This window comes from Erpetoichthys calabaricus, chromosome 6, assembly GCF_900747795.2.
Source record: "Erpetoichthys calabaricus chromosome 6, fErpCal1.3, whole genome shotgun sequence".
In the NCBI taxonomy this organism is placed as follows: domain Eukaryota; kingdom Metazoa; phylum Chordata; class Cladistia; order Polypteriformes; family Polypteridae; genus Erpetoichthys; species Erpetoichthys calabaricus.
In genome coordinates, this window is record NC_041399.2 from 205,278,809 (window position 1) to 205,302,089 (window position 23,281).

At 43.2% G+C, this 23,281-nt stretch overlaps 1 protein-coding gene across 1 annotated transcript in view; it reads left to right on the top strand.

Moving 5' to 3' along the window:
- The window catches only part of nell3 (NELL (neural EGFL like) family member 3), a 32,814-nt gene that overhangs the window by 5,264 nt on the left and 4,269 nt on the right, over positions 1 to 23,281 (top strand). The window contains exons 3-4 of the mRNA XM_028804363.2: positions 5,241 to 5,779; positions 20,671 to 20,737. Of these exons, the coding sequence (XP_028660196.1) occupies positions 5,241 to 5,779; positions 20,671 to 20,737 (606 nt within the window). The remainder of the gene's footprint in view (positions 1 to 5,240; positions 5,780 to 20,670; positions 20,738 to 23,281) is intronic.

Genomic DNA, 23,281 nt, shown 5'->3' on the forward strand with positions numbered 1-23,281 from the left:
ATCTCGGAACTGTCGCTTTGGTGACGTTTTCCAAAGAGTAAAATTTATTTAAAACGCTGTTTATGTTACAAAGTTAGATACAAACATGTAAGTACAGACGATACAAATAACATTAAGTAAGTAAATTGGGGTTGTAATCTTTCAGTCCAAAAGAGGTAATGTAGATGGTGCATCCAATAATGCCAGTGCAGTGGGAATAGTGCAGATAACATTACCACCAAAGTGACAGGTGGCACATAATAAAAATCACTAAAGTGACATAATATTAAAGTCAAAGATAGTGACTTTGTTTAAAGTGACACATTATGAAAAAAAAGTTATGACCAAGTAGTGAGATACTTGATGTCATGCATAGCTAAGTTTGCCAGATTAGAAAATTAGAAATACTGGACACTCTTAAAATCTCTCTCTATATTACTATATATAAAAATTTATACATGGCCCCTACACACCCAGACCAATATATTATATAAAAGTAGAGACAAAAGTTAAAAACATAAAGCAAGGATTTTAATGGGTTATGAGGAAAACAAAAGTAAAATCATTTGAAAATTATTTAATGCAAGCTAAAAAAACATTCAGTAAAAGTGAAATCATTTGAAAATATTTATTTAATACAGACAACAGAGAAATATTATTATTATTTAATACAGGCAGTTAGAGAAAAAGTGGGCCGTGGCAAGTAGTAACAACACCCTTTGTCGACAGTCGCTGTATGTTGTAGTGCTGATCCAGAACTGCACAGCCGCGTGGCTGGAGACCAAAACGGTAAGAGTGTCGTCGTCCTCAGCCAACCATCGCAACTGAACAAGCTGCACACAGGCAGCAAACACTCGTTTCCTCGTTACATTTGGGTTATTTTCATCAAGAGAATCTGAGAAAAGAAACTTATAAAGTTACAACGAAATACCTTAAGAAGGTAGTAAAAATATATTTTTATTACGAAATTTGAAAATGAACTAAATATGGACATTTGGGTGTCCCTGAAAGGTCAGTAAGGGAGAGGGGACAAAATGATCAAATATGGGAAATGTCCCGTATATAAGGGACGTCTGGCAACCCTAGACATACTGTAGCTAATATACTGTAGCTTATGGGCAGAGAAGAAGTATCAGGCCCTGAAATCAACCAACGCCTGCCCCGTTTGGGAAGAGTAAAAGAGTCTAATGGCACTGGGGGCAAAAGAATTTTTGTGTCTGTCTGTATGGCAGTTCTGTGATAGCAGATAAACAAACTCTTCTGCTTAATTATGGTGGTGTATAGTGGGTGACGTTCATTGCCTATAATAGATAGCAGCAACTAGCCCTCCATCAATCAGGTGTTTGTGGTGGAGTGATTAGACAGCAGCCTGTTCCCAGTTTGATATAATATAAGTATAATAGCATGGCCAACACTATGATGGGGAAAGCGTAATTAAGGCCTCACCAGTGTGTTATAAAGGTTGAGCAGAACCCCCTGTGGCTTGTACTCCACACATCAAGGTGCTATATAACCTGACGTTCTGTTAGCCTTCTTAATGGCTTCTGAACACTGTCGGGAAGTCGATAGCTTAGAGTCCACTATAACTCCTAAATCCTTCTCATAAGGTGTACTCTTGATTTTCTGACCACCCATTGTGTATTCAAACCTAACATTTTTACTTCCTACATGTAACACTTTACATTTACTGACATTAAATTTCATCTTTGCATATACAATACAATACAATACAGTTTATTTTTGTGTAGCCCAAAATCACACAGGAAGTGCCGCAATGGGCTTTAACAGCCCCTGCCTCTTGACTGCCCCCCAGCCTTGACTCTCTAAGAAGACAAGGAAAAACTCCCAAAAAAACCTAGTAGGGAAAAAATGGAAGAAACCTTAGGAAAGGCAGTTCAAAGAGAGACCCCTTTCCAGGTAATGTGGGGGTGCAGTGGGTGTCAAAAGAACGGGGTCAATACAATACAATACACAGAACAGAACAAATCCTCAATAAAAAATAAAAAATAAAATTTTTTTTAGAAGTACGGAGCAGAATTTAACAGTAGATGATATCACATAATAAGATTTGGATAATTTTAGACTCCTGGAGACCTCATCCATCAAGCTGCCTCCCCCATTTGGCCATTCCACGGCTGAAACAGCGTTGGGCCAGCCAATCCGATGAAAGGACCCCTCTTTCTCACGATTCCTGCGATCCTCCGTCAGAGATGACTTTACCTTATGCAGGCAAAACAACTTGGCAGGTGGGCCGTGGCACCAAGTGCCACATTTGAGTACCGAGAAGAAAAACAGAATAGGTGAGAGTTAGTATCCAATTCTAACTGTCATGTTACTTATGTTTAAGTTGTAATGACTAACAACAGAGATGCAGTCTGTACAGTTAATCAGCAGCTCTAGTCAGGGTGTGCTAAACTGAAGATTTGAAAGCTGAGACCGAAGGGGCATCTCTTATAGTAGCAGGCAGACCATTCCACAGTTTAGGGGCCCTGTAACTAAAAGCTTGACCTCCCACTGTTATTTTATTAATCCTTGGAACCATAAGCAGACCGGCATCTTGAGATCTTAATGTGCGCTCTGGTTTGTAAGTCATGATAAGTTCAGACAAGTAAGCCAGACCTCGGCCATTTAATGCTTTATATGTTAAAAGAAGGATTTTGAAATCTGCCCTAAACTTAACCAGGAGCCTGTGTAAGGATTTAAGAACTGGAGTTATGTGTTCGTATTTTCTTGTTCTTGTAATAATTCTTGCAGCCGCATTTTGTATTAACTGGAGGCTGTATAAAGAACAGTTTGAACATCCAGTGAACACCGCATTGCAGTAGTCAATCCTACTAGAATTAATTTCTCAGAATCCTGTTTATTTAGAAAGCGCCTTAATTTCCTAACATTTTTAAGATGGAAGAAGCATGTTTTGGACAACTTTGTAATATGCGCTTTAAATGACATGCTAGAATCAAAGATAACTCCTAGATTGCGGGCTGATTCAGTAAAATTAATTGGGATTCCAACTGAGTTAAATGATGACAAAATATTGTTATGATCAGCGTCATTCCCTCCAACAATTAACATCTCTGTTTTATCTGTATTTAAAGACAAGTAGTTCTCATCCATCCACTCCTTTAATTCGCTAACACAACTAATTAAAGAGAACATCGGAGAAACTTCATCTGATTTAAATGAAAGGTATAACTGGGTGTCATCTGCATACGAGTGAAAATTAACATGATGTTTCCTAATGAGAGATCCCAGTGGAAGCATGTAAAGTGAAAACAGTAAAGGTCCCAGTACTGAGCCCTGCGGGACACCATATTGAACTTCTGTGTATAATGATGGAGTTCTGTCAGCACATTTCTGTACATATTGGAATCGATTTGATAAATAAGAACTAAACCAAGCGAGCATGGTGCCTGTAAGCCCAACATCATTTTCTAGCCTGTGTAGTAAAATAGAATGGTCGATGGTGTCAAATGCTACACTTAAGTCCAACAACATAATTACAGTGGACTTTCCTTCATCAGAGGATATCAGAATGTCATTTACAACCCGTGTTAGTGCCGTTTCATATCTGCTGTGGTACCCGGATGGGGGTGGTACCCAGCCGGGACGCCCGAGAAGACCGGAGGAGGGCTTGTGCCTCCTCCAGACCTTGTGTGGGCGACTGCCCTGGGGGCCACAGGTACAGACCTGGGAAGCTCGACCCTGTAGGGGCCCATGGTCACTGCCAGGGGCCACCCTAATACCTGGAGGACCCTGTACCTCAGCACTTCCGCCACACCAGGAACTGCTGGGGGGAAGAGGAACAGGGACAGTGCTTCCGGGGATACAGCTGGCACTTATGCCACACTGGGGCGTGTCGGTGGGAGATTGCCGGGGATGCACCGAGAGCACATCCGGGTGCTTATTTAAAGGGGCCGCCTCCCTTCAGAGGATGACTTGAGTCGGGAGAGAAGAGTGGACGAGGTCTCTGGAGGGGAGAAGGAGGCGGTCTGAAGGCATTGTGTGTTGGCCAGAATTGTGGGGTATTGGGGTTTGTGAGAGTGACATATTGTAATGGAGACCCTAAATAAACGTGTGTGGGGTAAATCTAACGTGTCTGCCTGTCTGTGTCCAGGTCATATTCCACACTGCCAAATCCTGCATGCTGTATAAGTCCATCTGTAAAGATTCAACGGATTCACAATTATCTGCCAGTCCATCTTTCTTGGTATTTATATTCCTACCCAAATCATTGACATAATATTAAAAATAATAGCAGCTGCAGCACTGACCCCTGCTGGACACCACTCTTAAATCATCCAATTCATGTTCCTCACACCATCTCCCTTTACCTTCGATGTCTGAGCCAATTCTGCACCCATCTACACACATCACCCTGAACTTCCCTTCTTTTAGTTTGATGCCCAACCTCTCATGTGGCACCTTATCAAATGCTTTCTGAAAGTCAAGATAAATAATATCATATCCTCTACTTTGATTGCATCCTTTTGTTGCCTCCTCATAGAATTCCAGCATGTTAGTAAAACACGACCTCCCTCTTCTGAACCCATGCTGACTGTTCAGTTAAACTTCTGCCCTTGCCAGGTGTTGCTCAATCTTCTCCTTAATAATTCCTTCCATTAGTTTTCCTGTGATGCAGGTTAAGCTTACTGGTGTATAATTGCTTGGATCTGCCTTTTTATATGACAAGATAATATTTGCCATTTTCCAGTCATTCAGAATGTCCTCAGTGTGCAGTGACTTCCTAAATATACGTGTCAAGGGTTTATATCTGTACTCGCTAACCTCCTTAAAAACTCAAGGATAGATCTTATCTGGCCCTGGTGAATTGTTTGATTTCCATCTATTTAATCTACGCTGCACTTCTCTCATTTAGGTTATGTTGATTGCCAATTGTCTTTGTGTGTGAATATGAGGTGTGTGTGTGAGAGTGATGGACTAGAGTCCTGTCCAGGTCTATTTTCAACCTTTTGCCCAATCCTGGTGAGGAAGCCTTTGACACCTGTAACCCTGAAGTGGATGGAGAAGGCTGTAGAACTCAGTTCTTTGAAGGTCTCAATGCCTGCACAGTTCTTGAGCGCACCTGAATGTTATGCCATGTGTATATTTTCTAACTTGTTCTTTTTGAAATTGACTGGTGACTTTAAATGAGCAAATGTTTTCTGTGATAGTAAATTGTCCTGTTTAGGGCTGGTGCCAGCCCTAATGCCCAATGCTTCACATGACCTTATGTCATTAAATCTCTTCATTCTTCTCCATAGGTGAAAATGAAGTTCCTTCTGAAGATGCTTTAATACTTCAGCTCCAGCTAGCCAAAGGGCAGGAGAAGTTTGTTGAGGCCCTCAAGAGCCAGCAGAAGGTGATAAGCGATCTACAGCAGAAGCTGGCCCAGCAACAAAGTGCCCTGATCAGCCAACAAAGGGAAATCCTGGAACAGCAGAGGAAAATGTATGAGCAGATGGACCTGGTCAAAGTGCAGTATGGCATGCTTTTCGAGGCAGTCAAGCAGATGTCCTTCCAAAGCTTGCAGGGGGACATCCAGAGTTACATTGAAAGCCACCTGCAGGGCCTCCAAAACCAAGTGCGAAGTCACCTGCAGAAGTCCTACGCCGTGCATAAGGTGGACGTGGATGCCAAGGTGATTGACGTGGGAGAGCCTCTGCTAGAATGCGGATCCTGTGCTCGCGACCAGTATTGTAACTTCCAGAGCAATCCGCCCCATTGTGAAAAATGCACCCTGTGCCCACCTGGCTTTTTTCTGGTGTCTGAGTGCGCACAGAATGCTGACCGCATCTGCCAGGTAATAAATTTCATCCTACTTTTCAGTTTAAATTCTGGTCATTCGGCTTACAGGATGACAATGGAAATATTTTTAGCGTATCTCTTGAACTGGCCACACAGGGTAGAAACTGACAAGCTCTAAGAGAATTTTAAATTTGAAAATATGATTTCTTAAAATCATTTTCAGGAAAATGTAGGAAAACAGAGCTATGCCAAGGCTTAGGTAATGCAGAAGGGTGGTCTTTGTGGTGTAGACACTCACATTAATATGCAGTTTGGTGTGTGTCTTATATCTACAGTGCATCCGGAAAGTATTCACAGCGGATCACTTTTTCCACATTTTGTTATGTTACAGCCTTATTCCAAAATCGATTAAATTCATTTTTTTCCTCAGAATTCTACACACAACACCCCATAATGACAACATGAAAAAAGTTTACTTGAGATTTTTACAAATTTATTAAAAATAAAAAACTGAGAAATCCCATGTCCATAAGTATTCACAGCCTTTGCTCAATACTTTGTCGATGCACCTTTGGCAGCAATTACAGCCTCAAGTCTTGATGAATATGATGCCACAAGCTTGGCACACCTATCCTTGGCCAGTTTCGCCCATTCCTCTATGCAGCACCTCTCAAGCTCCATCAGGTTGGATGGGAAGCGTCGGTGCACAGCCATTTTAAGATCTCTCCAGAGATGTTCAATCAGATTCAAGTCTGAGCTCTGGCTGGGCCACTCAAGGACATTCACAGAGTTGTCCTGAAGGCACTCCTTGAATTTCTTGGTTGTGTGCTTAGGGTCGTTGTCCTGCTGAAAGATGAACCGTCGCCCCAGTCTGAGGTCAAGAGCGCTCTGGAGCAGGTTTTCATCCAGGATGTCTCTGTACATTGCTGTAGTCATCTTTCCCTTTATCCTGACTAATCTCCCAGTCCCTGCCGCTGAAAAACATCCCCACAGCATGATGCTGCCACCACCATGCTTCACTGTAGGGATGGTATTGGCCTGGTGATGAGCGGTGTCTGGTTTCCTCCAAATGTGACGCCTGGCATTCACACCAAAGAGTTCAATCTTTGTCTCATCAGACCAGAGAATTTTCTATCTCATGTTCTGAGAGTCCTTCAGGTGCCTTTTGGCAAACTCCAGGCGGGTTGCCATGTGCCTTTTACTAAGGACTGGCTTCCGTCTGGCCACTCTACCACACAGGCCTGATTGCTGCAGAAATGGTTGCCCTTCTGGAAGGTTCTCCTCTCTCCACAGAGGACCTCTGGAGCTCTGACAGAGTGACCATTGGGTTCTTGGTCACCTCCCTGACTAAGGCCCTTCTCCCCCGATCGCTCAGTTTAGATGGCCGGCCAGCTCTAGGAAGAGTCCTGGTGGTTTCGAACTTCTCCCACTTACGGATGATGAAGGCCACTGTGCTCATTGGGACCTTCAAAGCAGCAGAAATTTTTCTGTAACCTTCCCCAGATGTGTGCCTCGAGACAATCCTGTCTCGGAGATCTACAGACAATTCCTTTGACTTCATACTTGGTTTGTGCTCTGACATGAACTGTCAACTGTGGGACCTTATATAGACAGGTGTGTGCCTTTCTAAATCATGTCCAGTCAACTGAATTTACCACAGGTGGACTCCAATGAAGCTGCAGAAACATCTCAAGGGTGATCAGGGGAAACAGGATGCACCTGAGCTCAATTTTGAGCTTCATGGCAAAGGCTGTGAATACTTATGTACATGTGCTTTCTCAATTTTTTTATTTTTAATAAATTTGCAAAAACCTCAAGTAAACTTTTTTCACGTTGTCATTATGGGGTGTTGTGTGTAGAATTCTGAGCAAAATAATGAATTTAATCCATTTTGGAATAAGGCTGTAACATAACAAAATGTGGAAAAAGTGATGCGCTGTGAATACTTTCACTGTAAACGTTGTGATGGGCGGCCAGGTCCCATGCCCAGTTTGGATTTTCTGGTTTTTGGAATTATTCAGCTTCTGCCTCCAGATCTTTGCCTTCGGTTAAGTGTATTTGGGCTTGTTAGCATTTGACTCCTATTTGTTCTTTTGAGCATTTTTTGTTAGATGTGCCTATTTATACTGTAAATGTGCTCGTTGCACTTGTTAATTACAAGCAAGAGTTTTTATAGGTTCTCTCCCTTATATAAGGTATTTTGGTGAAATATGGCATTTTATTTTATTTTTGAAGCCTGATTGTAGTAGTTGGGGATTGGCTAACTTGGGATGAGCCTCTTCTGGGCAGGCCAGTGAACGTCCTTGCCATCTTTGTGGGTCTTTTGGAGGCGTAATTTCTCCTTCTTGCTATATTTATGAGAGAAACCAGGACTTCACTAATTGGCCCCAAATTAGATGCCTATTTTATCAAAAACCTTTTTTTGTTTGAAAACAGGTCATTATGTTCTTAGCCATCGCTATAAACTACATGGAGTACGTAAGATATAGAAAATATCATTTTTGGGTGAGGTACTCCTTTCATAAAAAGCTGCATAAAAACCAAAAATACAGGAGAAATAATAATTGAAAAGTTAAAAAATAAGAAGGGAATAAACCTAATTTAGGGAACTCTAATCACAAAATTTAACACTGAAGGATGAGGTATTATAAATTTATCCTGGAGGTCTGTCTCCCGAGAAAGGAAGTACCACGGAACAATAATGACATGGTATGTAGATGGACTAAAGTCCAAAATGTCTAATAACAAGCCTACACCATGTGACCTCAAGTCCAACAGCTCAAATTAAGATAGTGGTCCACTTGTTTCCCAATGGCTGTTACTGCATCCTTTTGTCCCCACCATTAAAAAATGAATGAGGGCAGATGCCTGCTTTGCTTTTCCACTCAAGTGGAAAATCTTAACTGAGTAATGACCGTGTCATTCGAGGAGAAGACAATGATGTAATAATGGTCAATGGCAACCAAAATTACCAACCCATTGAGGGGTGATTCAACATCACACCGAAAATCAAAGTCAAAAATTGAAATCACAAGCTGATCCAATTTGTGTGAATTTCATCATGGCAACTCATAATATGACTCAGTAGTGTGTATGGCCCCCCAGATGCCTGCATTCACTCCTGCATGCTCCTGATGAGACAGCAGATGGTGTCCTGGAGCATCTCCTTCTAGACCTGGATCAAGACATCACTGAGCTCCTGGACAGTCTGTGGTGCTGCTTGATGGCATCAGATGCACCGATACATAACATCCCAGAGGTTCTCAATTGAATTCAGGTCTGGGAAACATGCCTGCCAGTCAAAGGCATCAATGCTTTTGTCATCCAGAAACTGCCTTCACACTCTGGTTACATGAGGCTGGGCATTGTCATGAGGAACCCAGGGCCAACTGTACCATTGTGAGGTTAAACAATGGCGCTGAGGATTCATCCTGGTACCTAATAGCAGTCAGGGTACCATTGCTTAGCACATGGAAGTCTGTGCGACCCTCCAAGGATATGCCACCCCAGACCTTCACTAACTAAACACCAAACCGGTCATGTTGGATGATGTGCTCATTGTGCTCTCATTTGTGAAGAGAACAGGGCACCAATGGCAGAGCTGCCAATTGTGGTATTCGAATGCCAAAGAAGCTGCATGGTGATGGGCTGTGAACACAGGTCCCACTAGAGGGCATTGGGCTCTCACGCAACCCTCATGGAGTTTGTTTGTGACAGTTTGGTCAGAAACCTGCACATCAGTAGCCAACTGGAGGTTATTTTGTAGAGTTCTGGCCATGTTCTGCCGGTTCTTTCTCGCACAAAGGAGCAGATACCAGTCCTGCTGCTGGGATGATGCCCTTCTATGATGCCCTGTCCAGCTCTCCTTGTGTAATGGCCTGTCTCCTGGTATTTCCTCTATGCTCTTGAGACTGCGTGGGAGACACAGCAAACCTTCTTGCATATGAAGGAGCTGGACTGCCTGTGTAACCTGAATTGGCTGCTGATACCACCTCATGCTACCAGAAAAATGCAAAACTAGAGATGAATTAGTCAAGAAGGATCAGGAGAGAGCAATTGTCTGTGGCCACCATTCCTTTTTAGGTTGGCTGTGTCTTGCTGTTGCCTCTCCAGTACTCCTGTTGTCACTTTCATTTGCACCAAAGCAGGTGAAGTTGATTCACCATCACTTATGCCAGACAGATTGATATCTCCGAAGCTTCGTTGACTTAGTGTTAGGGTTAGGGTTTTTCAATGATTAAGTGTTCCCTTCATTTCTTGAGCAGCGTAGAAGACCCTTACTGCAGATTTTTTTTTTGCCACCCAATCTTACCCTTTTTTTAGTGTCTTGGAGGCCCATTCCTTGATTGGTCAGACAATCGTCTTTGTCCCCCTTGGGGAATTGTGGGAAATTGGCAGAGTGTGGGGGGCAGGGGTTGTCAAAGACAATCGTCACAGCAATGCTGATTGCTTAATCAACCCACGGCAACCCACTGTGACCCACTTTGCAAGCCATCACTCACCCGTTACCATTAGATAGGACAGTAACTCACAACTCAACTGAGGCAACTTGCGTCCCATAGATTAAGAAACCCTGGGTCTATATTTAACAATCGTGAAAGGGAAATATGAAATGCCAAAAAACGGCAGTTAGAGCACCAAGAGGTCAGTCAAAGATGAGGCAAAACTTATTTGAAAACGTCAGAGGGAAATAAAATTTGCTGAAGAGGAAATAGCAAAAGCTATTTTTGTGTTTCTACATTCTGCTCACATGAAGAAGTTAGAACTGTTCCAGTAACTTGAGGGAATATATTAATGAAGTCCTATATGGTGTAGAGAGATTAAAGAAAGACGAGTGCTGCTATAATTAAAAAAACACTGAAATCAAATACATTGCTGGCACCGGATAAATTTTACTCAAGAGTGCTCAAGGAAAGTAGTAATTAGGCTGCAGGAGCCCCTGATATGTGTTTTTAAAAATAATTGCATTCAGGGGATGTGGGGCTTGGTGGATATCTGGTGGAACCTAAGCAAGGAGAAGATTTCTGGAACAGTAAAAAAAAAAAAAAGGTGTCCTATAAATTTAAATTTAAACAAAAAGAAGACTCGACCGGCTTCTCCTGTCCAATTCATAGAACTCGACTCAGTCTAATCTCGCTCCTCATATACAGTCCATTAAGACAGCAAGAAAAGTGTGGCCAAGACCTGACGTATGTATTTTAAAATAGCATTAATGAATCGCTAAAAAAAATTGTGAACCATTTCTCACAAAGAGAATTTACAGTGCTTCCGGAAAGTATTCCCAACGCATCACTTTTTCCACATTATGTTATGTTACAGCCTTATTCCAAAATGGATTAAATTCATTTTTTTCCTCAGAATTCTACACACAACTCCCCATAATGACAACGTGAAAAAAGTTTACTTGAGATTTTTGCAAATTTATTAAAAATAAAAAAATTGAGAAAGCACATGTACATAAGTATTCACAGCCTTTGCCGTGAAGCTCAAAATTGAGCTCAGGTGCATCCTGTTTCCCCTGATCATCCTTGAGATGTTTCTTCAGCTTCATTGGAGTCCACCTGTGGTAAATTCAGTTGACTGGACATGATTTGGAAAGGCACACACCTGTCTATATAAGGTCCCACAGTTGACAGTTCATGTCAGAGCACAAACCAAGCATGAAATCAAAGGAATTGTCTGTAGACCTCCGAGACAGGATTGTCTCGAGGCACAAATCTGGGGAAGGTTACAGAAAAATTTCTGCTGCATTGAAGGTCCCAATTAGCACAGTGGCCTCCATCATCTGTAAGTGGAAGAAGTTCGAAACCACCAGGACTATTCTTAGAGCTGGCCGGCCATCTAAACTGAGTGATCGGGGGAGAAGGGCCTTAGTCAGGGAGGTGACCAAGAACCCGATGGTCACTCTGTCAGAGCTCCAGAGGTCCTCTGTGGAGAGAGGAGAACCTTCCAGAAGGACAACCATTTCTGCAGCAATCCACCAATCAGGCCTGTATGGTAGAGTGGCCAGACGGAAGCCAGTCCTTAGTAAAAGGCACATGGCAGCCCACCCTGGAGTTTGCCAAAAGGCACCTGACGGACTCTCAGACCACGAGAAAGAAAATTCTCTGGTCTGATGAGACAAAGATTGAACTCTTTGGTGTGAATGCCAGGCGGCACGTTTGGAGGAAACCAGGCACCGCTCATCACCAGGCCAATACCATCCCTACAGTGAAGCATGGTGGTGACAGCATCATGCTGTGGGGATGTTTTTCAGTGGCAGGGACTGGGAGACTAGTCAGGATAAAGGGAAAGATGTCTGCAGCAATGTACAGAGACATCCTGGATGAAAACCTGCTCCAGAGCGCTCTTGACCTCAGACTGGGGCGACGGTTCATCTTTCAGCAGGACAACGACCCTAAGCACACAGCCAAGATATCAAAGGAGTGGCTTCAGGACAACTCTGTGAACGTCCTTGAGTGGCCCAGCCAGAGCCCAGACTTGAATCCGATTGAACATCTCTGGAGAGATCTTAAAATGTCTGTGCACCGACGCTTCCCATCCAACCTGATGGAGCTTGAGAGGTGCTGCAAAGAGGAATGGGCGAAACTGGCCAAGGATAGGTGTGCCAAGCTTGTGGCATCATATTCAAAAAGACTTGAGGCTGTAATTTCTGCCAAAGGTGCATCGACAAAGTATTGAGCAAAGGCTGTGAATACTTATGGACATGGGATTTCTCAGTTTTTTTATTTTTAATAAATTTACAAAAACCTTAAGTAAACTTTTTTCACGTTGTCATTATGGGGTGTTGTGTGCAGAATTCTGAGGAAAAAAATGAATTTAATCCATTTTGGAATAAGGCTGTAACATAACAAAATGTGGAAAAAGTGATGCGCTGTGAATACTTTCTGGATGCACTGTATATGATAGTAGTTGTCCTCCGCGGCTTCGCCCGCCTAGCAGTGACAAACAAGTATCACTAGCTAAGTGGAGGCAAGGTACGCTCCAACACGTGGTGAGTGGTAGACCGACTCAAACGGAGGCTGGTGCGTGAGTGAGGAGTGCCTCGCCCGACTCCCCACTCCTGACATCATGTTTCCCCCTCCCCTTGGCCCGCAGCCTCTCTCTCTCGGATTAGTGCGATTAAATCGTTTCTGCAATTGAACTATGATACTTAGTGCAATAAGAGGAGTCACAAAATCAACCAGAATGTTACAGCAAATTCTAGAAAAAAACTCAATCTAAATCACTAAAGTAGTTCTCTCGTGAAAAGTGGACAAACATACAGACAGACAGACGTTGGATTTTAAATAGATAGAGATGTATAGACCTCTCCTGCAGCGTACTGGTAATACATGTTCCAGAAGTAAATGTTTTAATGCCATGCTTTCTAAAGAGCTTTCTAAAACTCTGCTTAGGTCAGCGGTTCTCAAACTGAAGTAACAAAAAAGGGGGCGCGAATGTTGCCATATGTGACGTAATTTCGGTATTCGTGGCAAAACTTTAAACTTGTAGCGGTGTATCGGCAGCAAAAATAATAGGAATAAATTTTATTAGGGTTTCAAAAAAATTTTAGTGGGGCGCGATTTAAACTTATGAAAACTCGGGTCGCAAATACTTAAAGGTTGAGAAACGTTGGCTTAGGTCAACCTTTGGGATCCCTTTAACTTCTTGCGGTAAACTAAACCGAATGCTCTGCAAGTTTTTTATTTTTTACTTCAATGGCGGGGGGCCACGAGCTGCCAGTGTTCAATCTGGTCACCCTGTGAGGTTAAATAGGTCTGCATAGCTCCATAGGTGGCCGAGCCGGCAGCGCCTCACCATGTCACCCTGCTGAAGCGGCGCTAAAACGCTACCAAAAGCGTCCCCTTGCCTTCACTGCTGCTAAATAAGAAAGGGGAGTGCGCTTCATAGTTTTCCATCCTCCCCTTTTCTTGACTTACAGTGGGGCAAAAAAGTATTTAGTCAGCCACCAATTGTGCAAGTTCTCCCACTTAAAAAGATGAGAGAGGCCTGTAATTTCCATCATAGGTATACCTCAACTATGAGAGACAAAATGAGAAAAAAAAATCCAGAAAATCACATTGTCTGATTTTTGAAAAATTATTTGCAAATTATGGTGGAAAATAAATATTTGGTCAATAACAAAAGTTCATCTCAATACTTTGTTATATACCTTTTGTTGGCAATGACAGAGGTCAAACGTTTTCTGTAAGTCTTCACAAGGTTTTCACACACTGTTGCTGGTATTTTGGCCCATTCCTCCATGCAGATCTCCTCTAGAGCAGTGATGTTTTGGGGCTGTCGCTGGGCAACACGGACTTTCAACTCCCTCCAAAGATTTTCTATGGGGTTGAGATCTGGAGACTAGCTAGGACACTCCAGGACCTTGAAATGCTTCTTGCGAAGCCACTCCTTTGTTACCCGGGCGGCGTGTTTGGGATCATTGTCATGCTGAAAGACCCAGCCATGTTTCATCTTCAATGCCCTTGCTGATGGAAGGAGGTTTTCACTCAAAATCTGACGATACATGGCCCCATTCATTCTTTCCTTTACACGTATCAGTCGTCCTGGTCCCTTTGCAGAAAAACAGCCCCAAAGCATGATGTTTCCACCCCCATGCTTTACAGTAGGTATGGTGTTCTTTGGATGCAACTCAGCTGCCTTTCTACTCCAAACATGATGAGTAGAGTTTTTACCAAAAACTTCTATTTTGGTTTCATCTGACCATATGACATTCTCCCAGTCCTCTTCTGGATCATCCAAATGCTCTCTAGCAAACTTCAGATGGGCCTGCACATGTACTGGCTTAAGCAGGGGGACACGTCTGGCACTGCAGGATTTGAGTCCCTAGCGGCGTAGTGTGTTACTGATGGTAGCCTTTGTTGCTTTGGTCCCAGCTCTCTGCAGGTCATTCACTAGGTCCCCCCGTGTGGTTCTGGGATTTTTGCTCACCGTTCTTGTGATCATTTTGACCCCACGGGGTGAGATCTTGCGTGGAGCCCCAGATCAAGGGAGATTATCAGTGGTCTTGTATGTCTTCCATTTTCTAATAATTGCTCCCACAGTTGATTTCTTCACACCAAGCTGCTTACCTATTGCAGATTCAGTCTTCCCAGCCCGGTGCAGGTCTACAATTTTGTTTCTGGTGTCCTTTGACAGCTCTTTGGTCTTGGCCATAGTGGAGTTTGGAGTGTGACTGTTTGAGGTTGTGGACAGGTGTCTTTTATATTGATAACAGGTGCCATTAATACAGGTAACGAGTGGAGGACAGAGGAGCCTCTTACAGAAGAAGTTACAGGTCTGTGAGTGCCAGAAATCTTTCTTGTTTGTAGGTGACCACTTATTTTCCACCATAATTTGCAAATAAATTCTTTAAAAAGCAGACAATGTGATTTTCTGGATTTTTTTTCTCATTTTGTCTCTCATAGTTGAGGTATATCTATGATGAAAATTACAGGCCTCTCTCATCTTTTTAAGTGGGAGAACTTGCACAATTGGTGGCTGACTAAATACTTTTGTGCCCCACTGTAAATGATACTTAAAAGGTCATTTTTTCCTTTGCCTTAGTGATGCCTGGCCAGGCACATTGCCACATGTGAACCTGTGTGCCACCCTCCTCCCTGTACCATACAAATGGTGGCAGCGGTGGGATGATCCTGTTGCAGTGAGGCATGAAGAGCAGAAGAGGACTTTTTAGAATGTTGAACTTTTTATGGACTATTTATTTATTGCTTATTTTATTGTTTTTTGCGTTTCTTGTTCTTTTATTGTCCTGTTCTTAGAAGGGGGCATGGGGATTTGTTTTATTGAGGGGTTTGTTTTAGTGATTTTATTGTTTTAGTGTAGTGTTACAGCTACGGAACAGACTTGGACTACCAGTTGCACTGGGAAGGGAGGAGTGTGGACCCTTCCCTTGCAGCTGGTGACTTAAGTGGGGAGTTGGTGATAATAGTTCCGTGGCGATCTGCGATTTTAAATAAATAAATAATCACGTGCCGCAGTGTACAGGTTCCGATCGGGTGCGGATCTGCAAAGGCACAAGTCACTTTAGGGTTGAATGGGGTGCTTGATTCATTGTGCACTCACGTGCAAATGGTAGCAGATCAGTCAGGTGCCTCATTCTCACCTCGGAGGAGGCAGTGTAGCACACTTGCACCCAATCATCCAGGATATAAGAGGAGCCTGCACAACAAAAATGGGAACAAAGGAATAGCAGAACAGAAATGGAGAACAAAGAAAGAGCAAGACGGAGGTTAAAGAGGTGATAAAAAAAATGGCAGGATCTGCAGAGGAGCTGGTGCGATGTAGAGTGGAGGCAGGCTGTCGCGAAAGTGAGCCCCAGGAGAGGAGTGTGCGGCCGACGATCAAGAGGGGGGGCTGAGGACTAATCCTGTTGAGTAACCCGGGGAGCAGGAGTGACCAACCACTCCAGGTGGACTCCCATGTAAGGCCGAGGAGTGCCGGTGGTAAGTAAGGCTCGGTGCAGCACCTCGCAGATCCTGAAAAACTGGCGATGAGGACCCGAGCCCCGCTAAAGAGTTGACTGTACCTGTGGGGAGATGTTTCCTCATGCTGAGGTGTCCTGTATGGGTGAGCTGAGGGCATGTCATTTTGGCTGGCCATTGTTTTAATAGATGGATTCTGCCCATGGATCTTAACCTTCTTTTTAATAAAATATTTATGAGATATTTTAACTTCCACATTCACCTGATTTTCTGGATTATTTGATGGACGATTCATTTTTGTGCTGATCTATTGAACACACTTTGTTTTGGTCTGGTTTTTAATAAAAGTACTGAACCACTTATGAACATGTGAGCCCTCATTTTGCCCGGTTCATCACGGTCTATGACAATCGATGGTTACAAGTTGAAGCAACCAGGGAGTGCGGAGCCAACCCAGACCATCACACATACCTCAATTATGGACTAAACATTTCATTTTTACGTTTGCATCAACCCATGTTGAATGACATGCATTACCAGAAAATGCAATTGCCAGACGTGAAAATGTAGCCGTTTCCATCAGTTATTCTTACCCTCTGGCTACCGAAGCAGATGAAGCCCATCCTGTGTATTTTCTGGAGTCATTGATGCACTCAAATGAACTCCAGATGTGTGAAACAAAAAAGAAGAGCTAAGAAGGCATGGCTGTGACTCAGGGCAACATGACCTCTCTGGCTAAATGGACCCCCATAGTCCAGGCTGCCAGGTCGTGGCCTCATGTTTGCTAACACAGATACGTGAAATTTGGACCCTTTTTGTGTGTTTTGTGAATTCCAATAATGCAAAGCTGCATTGTATGGCTCTCTGTGTTCTTGTAGATGTGTGGTGCTGTAGGAATAAAGTACCTTGGCACACTGCAGGTGTCTGCCTTTCTATTCTGTGAATGAAGCTTCTCAGATGGCGGTAAACATACAGAGAGAAATGAGCCACAGATGTATTGAGAACCCTTAGACCAAACTCTAATTTTGAAATGTAATTCAATTCTAAAGTATGTAAAAATATTTTTTTTACTTCCCAGTGGTTGGGGAGCAGAGAGGTGGCTCTGAGGCTAGGGATCTGCACTGGCAGTCGGGAGGTTGCTGGTTCGAATTCCGTAAATGACAAAAGGGACTCTGCTCTGTTGGGCCCTTGAGCAAGGCCCTTAACCTGCAATTGCTCCGTCCTGGGTATGACGTTAATCTGCAACCATCACTGCATGTAGACCCTCCAACCTTCAGGGGGAACTTGGGGGTTAGTGGCAGAGTTGGCACTCCAGCTTTTATTAAAAACCTCACACTGTTCCATTCCATCTGAACTGTGTGGTGCTGAGGTGTCACCCATTGCATGGCTGCGCTGGGGTCCTAATCTGGATCCTGAGTTGGTTTATCATATGGTGGGAACGGCAACGCGCTGTATCAGCTTGTGCTCCTAACTTCTCTCTCTGTCTCTAGTGGTTGGGTGATTGGCTCATTTGAGTTATGTGAGGAGTTAGCATGCTCTCTGGGTGTCTGCACTGCTTATCTCCAGTGGTGACGACTTCCATTAACAGACCAATCACGTGCATTTAGGTTTTTATGGACTCTAAATTTACTGGTCCTGAGAGCTTCACCTTCTAATGCACTGGCATCCTGTCACACTTTTACGCCAGTTGCTGGCCGAAAGCTGTTGACTAGAAAAAAAGAAATAGAAAACAGACGAATGCATTGGTAATTTCGTAGACGAAAAGCACCTACTGTGGTAGCCAGGTCTGTCTGTCTATCTGCTTGCTTGTCTACAACAGGGATCCATAACTCCACTCCTGGAGGTCCGCAGTGGCTGCAGGTTTTCATTCGAACCTTTTTCTTAATTAGTGACCTGTTTTTGCTGCTAATTACCTTCGTTTGACCACTTTTTCAATTAATACAAGATAAATAAATAAACAGAATTCTTTATTTAAGTTAAATAAAAATCTTTGCTAAGAAAAAAAACCACTTAGGGTTGTGTTTGCACTCCTGAAGGTAAAGTCTAAACAGAATCGTCTCCACAAGCGTATTCTTCCTTACGCCTGCTCTTATATTTGCATCCATTGTTTATTTTCCGGGTAAGCCTGCAGTATTCCTTGGCTCATTTAGAACATCTGGCTTGTTTTAAAAACTTGTAAAAAAAAGATTAAAAGAAAGACTGTTGGAGCGCTAGTCGTTATTTTGGTATGACCCACCTCATTCTTAATCAGGTCTGCAGCACAAGGTGTTTAAATGTTGGGCAGCGTATTCATGCCTTACTTTTTGTATTACACTTTTTAGCACAGCTGCCTCAGTGTGTCTGGTTGCTCTCCACATGTCCATGTCCGGGTCTCTCCTGGTGCTTTGGTTTTCTTTTCACATTCCATGTAAGGTTAATTGGTGACAATAAATTAGCCCAATGTGTGCAAATGGGTCATGTGACAGATTGGCACTCCGCTATTTTATATTTTAATTTCAAACATAAGCATGCGGGGTATCACTTTAGACTATTTCAAGGTCAGTAATTATGAATATGATGTTATTTTTGATTCTTTAGTAGGAAACTAGTCCTCTAAAGGACCTCCATCAGGGTGTTAAAAATGACACATTTCTATTACCATCCAGAATATTGCGACTTTAAACATTTAATATTTCAAATATTTGATTTATTTTGTTACCTCTAATTGGGGCTCTCGAGAGACTGAGCAAGGAATCTGAACGTCTGGCCTCATGAGTGTCCTGGATAAAAACCAAGATCCAGGCCTTTAATGACCTACAACCATCAGCAGTGTGTCTGTCTGTGGAGAGAGTGTCGACCTTGTTGAGAGGTTTACTTACCTCCACAGTGACATTCTTGTTTCCTGCGGCTCTTTATATGAAGTCAGTAGACGGATTGGGAAAGCTTGGGGGTATCATGAGGTTGCTGAAAAGGGGTGTGTGGCGGTCACAATATCTATGCAAAAGGACAAAGGTCCAAGTCTTTAAAATCCTGGTGTTTCCTGTTTTGCTATATGGTTGTGAGACATGGATGTTATCCAGTGACCTAAGACAAAGACTGAACTCCTTTTGTACTGTGTTTCTCTTCGGAGAATTCTTGGGTACCACTGATTTGACTTTGTGCTCATGGAGTCCCGAAAGAGGCACATTACCTGCATTGTGAGGGAGCCTCAGTTACAGCTCTACGGCCATGTGGCTTGATTCCCACAAGGGTGATCTGGCTTGCAGAATCCTCATTGTTGAGGACCCGAGTGGCTGGACCAGGCCAAGGGGACGCTCTCATGGTTGGGGCAGATAGACTATCATTTTCGGAGGGTGGGACTGGACCGTGTGCTTGCCTGGGGGAATGCCAACCAGGATCCCAAACAGTGTGGTGGAAGCGGCAAGATGCTGTACCAGTGCATGCTCCTCAACCTGACCTGACCTGACCTACCTCATGAACTAAATCATTACATTTCTTATGAACACCCCTAATTAGGGCTGCTTATAGTAATTCAGGGTTTTTTACGTTCAATTTTTGTTGTCTCAGTCCTACAATCGTTTTGACTTTGGGTATCGACCCTTTATCTCATTTTCTGACTATACGTTCCATCTCCTGATCCAATCTGCTCTCCAACTGCCTGACAAATTATGTTTAATAGCGGAACCCACTGACTCACTTTCAAAAGAATTCAGGAAAGATGATAATCTTAGTATGCTTCAAGGACTCAATTGGCCAGGACCACTTCACCAGGTAGTCAACATATCCATAATGTCACAACATTGCTGCTATCTAAGAAGATCACCAGCCAGACAATATGAAAACAATATGAAAAACAACACAATAAGGTCATCCACAGGGAACTAAGCATGTTTGGGTCTAGCGGGTACTTGGAATGAAGACCACCTAGGAAAAGGCTTGGGTTGCTGCTGGAAGAGATGCGGGTGAGGCCAGCGGGGAGCCACTTACCCTGTGGTCTGAATGTGGATATAAAAAGCTACAGTGCATTGATGTGGACACCGTGCTGTAAAAATGGCACCGTCCTTCAGCTGAGACGTAAAACCGAGTTCCTGACTCTCTGTGGTCATAGAAGATTCATGGGTATCATTTGTAAAGACTAGGGGGTATCCCCAATGTCAAGGTTAAATTGTCCACCATGGCCTAGTCATTCTGGTCCCCTAATCATACTCTTTCTCTAATTAGCTATCGCTCTGTCTCGCACCACTTCACCACCTAATAGCTCATGTGTGGTGAGTGTACTGGAGCAAAAATGGCTGCCATCACATCATCCAGGTGGATGTTGCATATTGGTGGTGGCTGAAGTGGCTCCCCACTCACTGAAGAGCTTTGAGTAGTGAGAAAAGTGCTATATAAATCTAAAGAATTGTTATTATTATTATATTATTATTATTATTATTGTTATTATCAAGTGGAGTGGTGCTGATGAACAAACTCAGATGTTTGCTAATAATTAGAAATGTAAGATTCTGCTGGAATGCATAATGCTGTTCTCTTCTTTCAGGACAAAGATGAGTGCATGGAACTGCCGAGCATATGTGGTGAACGAGTCAAGTGCATGAACACACCAGGTAAGGAAACAATGCAGTGGTAAAAAAACAAAATACGTCAAATTTTTGTGACGTGACAATCTGTTGTGAAGGGGCTTGTTCGTGGAGTCCAATCTGCATGACGTGAGCAGTGTGATGGTATTGTGGAATAACTGCAAGCAAACCTCTAAAGAGTTGGGGCTCCAGGCTAGTTCTGTTTAATGTCCAGAGTTGAAAGAAGGACATCATTGTTTTCTTGTATTTCTGGCCAATATTTGTTGCCGAATTCAAACAACCTTCATATGAGTTCCGTTCTTCTCAGAATCTGCTCCCAAAATGGAGTGCCGTCTTCCAGTGAAGTAGTGGTTTATATTCTCTGGGAACCAGAAGAGGTGAGGCTTGTGGCGACAGAGCAGAAGTGATGGCAGGTGTCTACAGGAGGTTTCTCCTCTACTCTATGGGTGGAAATGGAAACCTCGTTAGGAAATGTGCGACATCCTTCATCTTCCCCATATGTTTCCTGTCACCAGAGCCCTTGAGACCCTCCCCATGCTCATGTGCGGGGCAATATTTAAGTCACCAGCATATATTCTTCATTCTCCAAGCTGTGGATATTTTCTAAAGCCTGTTCAAACGTGCTGAGTGTAGATCTTCAGGCTTTGGAACCTTTGTGTTCATAATTACCCCTGAATGCATTGAAATCACTTTGTTTTTTAAAATAAAAAAAACCCAATATGTTAAATTTAGTAATTATATAAAATAGATTTATGATTTTTTGAAAGAGGAATAGATTATCAACAACAGACCCTCTACAAACCCAATCCAAAATTGCCCTGTAGCCAGGGTTCCATATTGAATTAACCTCGGTGGGATATGGCTGCTGTTCATCCTTGCCAATACCCCCAGGCCGCCAGATGGAGTCCTCCCTGCAGCATGGAGGTGCCCTGAATGCCAGCAGGGAATCATGGACATTGGAATTTTCCTTCACAGCCCTGCTGGATACCATGGGGGCCACCAGAGGATGATGCAGGGAGGCATAAGGAGTTTTATGCGCACTATAACCCGGAAGTAGGTCCTAGTCACAGCGACTGAAGAAATTACGTACTTCCAGGATGAAGAAGAGGAGTTTTCACCTGACCCGGAAGTGCTGGGAAGTCATATGAACTGAGGGATCAGAAGCACTTCCGGGTCAAGGACTATAAAGGATTGTGGGAGATCCCAGACGGACGAGCTGAGTCGGGAGGAAGGGTGGCAATGCGTCTGGGAGTGGAGGATTGTTTATTGATTATTGTTATTGTGTATATTTATGAGCCTTGTGGAGTGGAGGGTGCTTGGTGCACATTATTATTATCATAAAGTCAAGAATTGGACTTTTACCTGGTGTCTGGCATCTGATCCGAGGGTTCAAGGGAGCGATAGCACCCCCTATCTGTCACATCTCTTTAGCGTTATACCCGAGCATCAGTGGGGCAGTAAAAACAGTGCTAAAAGCGTTAGTCCCGAGTCTTACTTGGGCAACGATATAGATGTGTCTCACATAAGATCCGAGGATTACTTGGGCTATAAAATTGCCAACAGCATTCATGATGAGCGCTACTCGGGCAACCGTATAGGCGTGTCATGCGTAAGTGTCAGGCCTGAACATTACCCGGGCAACAGTGTAGACACGTCTAGGAGGTGAAAGGGTGAGAGAGGAAGCCAATTAGACACGGGTGGTGGTTAGGGGGCCAGAATGACTAGGCCATGATAGGCAATTTAGCCAGGACATTGGGATAAACCTTACTCTTTTCAAAAGATGTCCAGGGATCTTTGATGATCATGGAGAGTCAAGGCCTCGGTTTAGCATCTCATCTGAAAGAAGAGAACCGTATTTACAGCACTGAATCCCTGTGACTGCACTGGGATCCACACATAGAACATGGGTTAAGCAATCTCTGCTGTCCTTGCCAACACCTCTTCCAGCAACAACCCAAACCTTTCCTAGGTTCAGGTCCTACATGTTTAGCTTCAGGTGGATTGACTTTTCTCAAGCACTGGTGGTATGGCTGGTCTTGGAAATCTAAATCTGTTCATAAGCCAGTCATCATCATGGGCGAAAATATACTGCTATCCTGTAGAACAGTGATTCTTAACCTTTTTTGAGTATCGGACCCCTTTAAGAATCTAATGAAAGTTTCGGACCCCCTTCCCTAGAGATATTCACATAAACACAGCTTTGCAAGCAATGAAAATAATGTACTTTATTTATCGAGATTTAATTATCTCATACAGATAGATAGATAGATAGATAGATAGATAGATAGATAGATAGATAGATAGATAGATAGATAGATAGATAGATAGATAGATAGATAGATCTGCGGTGGGCTGGCGCCCTGCCCGGAGTTTGTTTCCTGCCTTGTGCCCTGTGTTGGTTGGGATTGGCTCCAGCAGACCCTATTTATTGTCATTATAAATACACATAATGAATTTTTTTCTTGGTAGGACTCGGCTTCAAGGCTGTGAATACTTATGTACATGGGATTTCTCAGTTTTTTTTTTTTAATAAATTTGCAAAAACCTCAAGTAAACTTTTTTCACGTTGTC